The sequence below is a fragment of the Quercus suber genome, unplaced genomic scaffold (genome assembly GCF_002906115.3).
Source record: "Quercus suber isolate HL8 unplaced genomic scaffold, Cork oak 2.0 scaffold_170, whole genome shotgun sequence".
In the NCBI taxonomy this organism is placed as follows: Eukaryota; Viridiplantae; Streptophyta; class Magnoliopsida; order Fagales; family Fagaceae; genus Quercus; species Quercus suber.
The window spans coordinates 378,130-384,850 of record NW_027069630.1 but is presented as its reverse complement, the minus strand read 5'-3'; the positions used below and the strand labels follow the sequence as shown (position 1 = coordinate 384,850).

The 6,721-nt window shown below is 34.7% G+C and overlaps 1 protein-coding gene across 1 annotated transcript; it reads right to left on the bottom strand.

The window, feature by feature from the left end:
- Positions 1-656: 656 nt before the first annotated feature.
- LOC136069437 (zeaxanthin epoxidase, chloroplastic-like) lies at positions 657-4,440 on the bottom strand. The gene is made up of 5 exons (XM_065777967.1): positions 3,754-4,440; positions 2,080-2,242; positions 1,792-1,866; positions 1,284-1,384; positions 657-1,131 (listed from the first exon to the last, which is right to left on the bottom strand). Exons 1-5 carry the CDS (start codon positions 4,263-4,265, stop codon positions 993-995), a joined length of 990 nt encoding a protein of 329 aa, XP_065634039.1. The 5' UTR covers positions 4,266-4,440; the 3' UTR covers positions 657-992.
- Between the last annotated feature and the right edge of the window lie 2,281 nt (positions 4,441-6,721).

Here is a 6,721-nt window from a genome sequence, read left to right as displayed (position 1 = left end):
GTCAGGGGGTCATTTGAACCCCCTAAACACTATGTGGCGCCGCCACTGAAAAAAAAAAAAATATATATATATATATATTGATGACGCTTAAGATGAAACTTGAACCTTTCCTTCATATAGTTCATGCTACAAGGAAGATATACTAAACCTACATGTGTCTCTTATTGAAATTTTGGCAACTCCAATTAGGATATGAGTGTTGGCCAATCCCATGACAATGATTGTAATCAGATTTCATGATTGGGTGTAATTGATTCCTGTAAAAGTTTGTTATGAGTTGTCTTGGAGCTGCCTTGGAGAATTGAAGACTGGAAAACTTTACTTAAGCAAAAAATATTTTTGTTCCAGCAAAAGGTAAAGCCACCTGATCGGCCTGACTTTCCCAAATGCCCACCACCGGTAGGCCAGTAAACTTCTATTGCAATTCTGAGGTCAACTTGCTACAGATTGAGAAAATTTTGGTTTTGCTCAAGTAAGAGTATAATGAATTTGAGATTTCTTCTGTCAGTACCTCAAGTGAGATCACATGATTAGTTTTCCTGTTCCCTTTTGAAATAGGTTTTGTGCTGTATCTTTTAACCCTATTGTGCACCTATATAAATCATAATTTGTACAATTTTTGCCACACCCTACGCAAAATTGAAAAAATCTAGTGCTTAAACTGAAAATCCTTTTTCTTTCACCCATCTTGTGATCCCAAAGTAAGAGATTGTGACATTAATTTGAAACCACAAAAACTTCTCCACCATCCAGACTGAAGATATGAGAATGAAAACCAACTTGACTAGCGCTAAACAATCTATTATTACTTTGTGTATTTCCTGCAAACTCTGTTTTAATTGTGGCCATTTTCTTTTTTGGCACGATCGCTAAAGTCTGTTCATATAGATGCATGAACTCCCTATTCACAAACAGACACACATTCACAAAAACAGATATTGTTCTTTTATCCTGCATTATTTTCACTTCTACTTCTTGGTAGTTTGAAAAGCTTAAGCGTCTGAAGAGTGAGTACCACGAGGACTATCAACCCCACCAGGTGCTTCCTTGTGAAATGCATACCACTGCATCTTTCCTGCACCTACATCTGAAGAAACAAAGTATTGTTTGTGTCCCAAAAATACTCGGTACCTTCAGAAGAGAAGTATAAATATAAGCCTTTATACTTGATATAGAATTATATGAAAAAAGAATGACAATGATCCAAATGCTTGTTAGTAGCCTATGGTGTAAGACAACGAAGATGCAAAGCAAACATGTAACTCAAGTGGAATGAAACATACCCAACAGTTTCAATGTCAGCAGGCACAAAATCTGCAATACCAGTATAACAAGTGTAGCCCGAGTAAGCAGCTTCCTTTGGTCCAAATAAATTCTTTCTCACCTATTGAAAAGAAAACCATATCTAATATTAGAAACTTAAATTACACCTGTTAGACCATAAGATATCCTAAAAATGGTAGAACATATCATATGTGTCTCACTCATCCAAAAAAAAAAAAACCATTTCATTCAGCCTGTTGGCAGATGATGTTTGTCAGGACTTCTGAAATAATGAGGAGAAAATTTCACGGACCAGGTTGCCATGGCTACTTGGTAAGACCAAATTTGAGCTAAGATATCTTACCATACATCATTAATACTTATCCTAATCCCCTCATGCACACTAATACGCTTTTTCATATTGTTATATGTAAACAAAAACTATATATCAAAGAAAGAGAAAGTGAATTACAAATAAAAATGTATTAAAAAAAGGCATGTCTTTATATACAGGGCATTAAAAAATACCTTTGACCATATACCATCAGCTCCAACCAGAAGGTCACCTTCATAGCTTTGTCCATCCTCAAGCATCACAGTAACCTAAATTTGGGTTTTAAAAAGAAAAAAGAATAAAAAGTCAAAATCTAAGCTATATATGAAACACTATCATGTAGAGCACATCAATTAATTAGATGCATATTCCATAAAGAAAGAAACAAAACAAGTGGAAAAGAACTTTCTATTCAACACATTCCTTGGTGATAATGGAAGGACAAACTTCAACAAGTTAACAGCTCATACTATATTTAATACCTTATCTCCATTATCCTCGAATTTAGTGACATTACTGCCATTTATAATGACATCTTCCCCGACTGCACGAGCAAGAATTTGTTGCAAGGCCATTCTGCTTATAACTCTTGTGACAGGAAGCCCTCGTTCTGCTGCAGGAGTGAATGTGTCAAATTTGACGTACCTGATAATCAACGACATATCAATATATGTGACTAGATGCTTATAATTCGAATTTTCTAGCAATAGGGACCGTAAAAACTACTACAATCCAAAATAAGACAAGAAATTATGTTAAAAAGGAACATTTCTACTTCTGAAGCATTATGGAACTAATCACCAATCTGACTAATCTCTTTTGTTTAAATAACAGTTTAGTTTTATCCTTCTCTCATCATACATGTGCTTTGCAATTCTAGGCCTTTTATTGTAAAACTTGTTGGAATAAAAGCCAGAATCTGGTTGAAGCATGCAAATATGTCTCTGAACTAGGTAAGATTGTCTGAAGAAATGGCAAAACAAAAGAAAAATTAAGCTCTAAAATAGTAAAATGGATAAAGCACTGACGCTGCCTTCCTAGAACTAGAGGCGGTATTGGGATAAAAGAAGCTGCAAAAAAAATAAATAAATAAGAACCACTTTAGATATCTATCTTGGATAGACCTCCCTTAGCCTGAATCACTCTGCTGCTACCTTACATTCATATTTGCAGATGAGAGGATCATTTTGTAGCCATGTAATTTCCTTAATTTGGTTCAACTAACTCATCCAATCATGGCTGCCACTCCTCTTAGATGAATTATGTTTTCTTTTCACTCTCTTAGATATGGGTGAAAGAATATTTAAGATTTATAGGGGAAAGCTCTAATTTTGGTCTTCCTGGAACACTAAGCTATGCCATTGTCAACATAAATTACTGGCTTTCACATTCACCATTATGGACAAAAAAATCCATGGTAGACTGGTAGTAATTGCTGGCAATTAAATAACTTTAGGACTCACAGAATGCTAGTTTGCTGCAGTATAGTAGCAGAGATTCAATTATCCATGACAGGCCTTTACGTACAAACTGAAGCAATTGCAGCATAATGATCTGTGGGATGAACTTCGGTTTCCATTCCTTCATTAATTAAATTTGTAAGAATAACTATGTTAACAGATAATGGCATCATACAGACTACACCATGAATTTACCACAAAATGCTCGTGAAGAATGTATTCAAATCACAATATCTGTAATTGGTTCACCATCACTTGAAACCACAAGCGCAGACTACAACATCACTACTCACTGCATCAATTCTGTGAAGATACATCGGGTGTTTGTTGTGCGTGTTGAGTCCCACATCAGGTGTTTAATAGGTAGATCGGGTATTTACTAGGTAGATCTTGGATATATGAGTGATTATGATGAACCCAATTATAACTTCACTAGTCCACTAACAAATTAAAAGTACGTGGTTCGTTAATCGGCAACTCCTTCTGGAACCCACAAATAGCTAACAAGGTTTCTTCTCTCTTTTTTTGTGAAGAGTACTAATTGTAACTAATTTGTTGTTAAGAGTCATGTGATTCATTAATTGGCAACTCTTCCTCTGAATTCCTTTGACACAAATAAAAAGGAAACAAATTTCGAGCAAACATAAGGTAGAAGAGCCAAACATATAAAAGGCAAAATAATATCGAAAAACTTACCAAGTACCAGAAATCCCATCAACAAGGCCATTAATCCTATCCCCAGTAATGCACCCAGTGTTCATAACCTCCTCAGCAACATCCATATCAATAGCTTCCAAAGCAGCCAAAGCATTACTCTGTATCTGAATTGGACCCCTATACTGACCCTCCCCTCTTATAGCACTCAAATCCTTCTCAAACACCACCACCTCAAACCCCTTCTTCTTTGCAGCCAAAGCAAAAACCAGCCCACCAATCCCTCCTCCAGCCACAAGTAACCGAAGCTTCTTTCGTGGCTCCACATCGCTTACCGTTGGTGGTGACACAGTTGGAGCCTCTGCCACTTGGGCTTTGACTTGCACCAGCTTCCTCTGGTGCTTGCTTGTTCTGGTTTTGAAGTGGTGGTTAAAGTGTACATAAGGTGGGAATTCTACTGGGAAGCCTTTGGAAACGACGAGTGGGAAGTGGGTTCTTGAGAAAACTAAGGTGGAGTTCAAGTTGATTGAGTTGCAAAGGACAGTGGAAGCCATTAATGGTTCTCTTGGGAACTGAAAGACTTGTTGATCTTGTGGTTAAACTAAGTTTTTCCGGCTAATAAAGAAAGAGAGAGAGAGAGAAAGAGTGCGTGTATTGTGCCACTGTGTACGTGTAATTCTGTGTGCGTCTAACTGTGTATGTTTGGGTGCACGTGGTCCATCCAATCCAATCCATTGGAGGATACATAAAATATATGTAAATTTCCACTAAATATTAAGGACAAGAATTGTGGTGCTCTGAGCACCAATCGTGGATATTCCAATGCCATGTGGCAGTGCCTTGGTGATCCCTGCTCTCACTCTCACTTCAATACTGCATTTTTCTCCAAGAAGGGAAAAAAAAAAAAAATCTTTGGCAAGACGTTGATAGTTTCTGTGGTGGCTATGCCTTTTGAGAAAAAAAATAAAATCTATCTCAGTGATACTTTTGCAACCAAATGGAAACTGATGGAGTAACAGCCTTTGTTTTTTTCGTTAAAGACATTAAATATGGTATATAAATTCCATGTTTTTAAAGGGTGGTGGTAACACCATTATCCAAAAAAAAGACAATATCATTGGTGGTTTGTGGGGCCCAATTTGGTCGTAGACACATTACAGTAATCCAATGCGTGGCATTTGGTAGTCTCAAGGGTCAAGACCGAACACTCCGGCCTACCTTACCAAATTTGTAATGCTCCGAGCTCTCTCACAAGAGGCGAGTCTCGTGGAAGGATCAATGTATAGGGCTCATCTCTACGTGGGAGCCTGAAATACAGCTTTAAAACTGTGTAAATAATTTTCCCAAATTTCAAGTGTCTTTTAAAAATTCTGATTAAAAAAATTGGCCTTTAGCAAAATAAATAAAAATATATATTAAGTAATGTAAGAGTATCTACAAATGAGATAATTAAAATAGCTTTTAAGACCAAATTTGACTAAAAATGCTGCTAGGCTGATAAGAATGCTCTTACAACCATTTTGGGACTTCGAGGATAGTAGTTGAAATTTTTTTATTATTTTATTTATTTATTTATTTATGTTGTTGCAGAAAGTGAATCCAAGATTTGTGTGGAGGCACTGCTAAAGTCAAGCAACGATGATCCTTGAAAAATAGCGGTTTTCAATACTAACCTTTTTTAGTCCCTATATTTTAGGGTCACTGTCAATTTGGCTCCTACATTTTAGTAACAATCAATTTGGTTTATGTTATTTTCAACTTACAGTCAATCTAAATTTGTTTTAGTTGCTAGTTGATATGTGTGTCTACAAGAGTTGGAGATTAGTGAATTTGATTTGTGTTTGGTTTTCAAGAAAGTGTAGGAAAAACTGTGATTTAACGATATAGACCAAATTGATTATAAGTTGAAAAGAATAAAGATCTAATTGACTACTACCAAAATTGTATTTTCGCCAAAATTTAATTTAAAAAGTGGCCTTTAGCAAATAAATTAGTTACAAAATAATTTTATAATCTTTTGATATAAATTTTTTTTTTTCATTCCAATTCATTTTTCATTCTTAAATTTTAAAAGTTTTTCTTTTAATACCTATCTAAAAACAATTGAAAGCATTATATTATTCTCTGTAATTATTATCTTTATGTATAACTAAGTGACACTAATATTTCTTTTAAAAAAATTGACTTTTATTTTAATATTAAAGAATCAAATATATCCGATTTGTACGTTACTTTCTTTAAAAAAAAACAATAAAAAAAAACACACACACACACACACATGATATTAATTAACACAAGTGGCATTTTTTTTTTTTTGATGGAGTAGCATGAAATTATTGGTCATGCACATTGTGTAATAGATCTTTTTGAAATTTAAGGGGAAAAAACATTTTTTAATCATTTAAGAAAAAATAATTTTTTTTAAAAAAGTTGAATGATATGAAATCTACTATTTTCAATACACGTGTAAACGTGTGTAGTCCTCCTCCCTGAAATCCATTATTTGGGCCTGGGCATGAAGCTTGATATATAACCTTTGGACAGGCCCAACTGTGTCGATCATATATTTTCCAAGCTGCCGGCTGCCATACACTCTCTCTCTCTCTCTCTCTCTCTCTCTCTCTCTCTCTCTCTATATATATATATATATATTTTTTTTTTTTTGTGTAATCGCCATACACTCTAATTGGAAACACCGCAAGAAGCAACATCCACATTCACTCATCACACAAAATACTAGATATTCCGGTTTTAAATATATATTTTATTTTATTTTATTTATGAAGCAAAGCTAACACCTACTCAATTGGGGAGGTGAACTATTTATTAAAATCAAGATCATTATCATTTGAAGCGGTGCTATCAATCCTTCAAGTTAGAAACATGAGTGTAATTGGTTATTTTGTAAAAAGCTGTTAGACTCAGTGCTTACATGGCTAACAAAATAATGATGTGGCGAATTTTAACTAAAATGACATCAATTTAAAGAAAAAAAAAATTAAAAATCACC

Bases quoted from the DNA above. Each gene is read 5' to 3' on its own strand.
- LOC136069437 (XM_065777967.1), bottom strand. From the start codon at position 4,265: ATGGCTTCCACTGTCCTTTGCAACTCAATCAACTTGAACTCCACCTTA. The intron at 1,867-2,079 runs GTATTAAATATA...ACCCAAATTTAG, and splicing joins TCGAGGATAATGGAGATAAG to GTTACTGTGATGCTTGAGGA. The intron at 1,385-1,791 runs GTATTTTTTAAT...TCTTTTCAATAG, and splicing joins CTGATGGTATATGGTCAAAG to GTGAGAAAGAATTTATTTGG.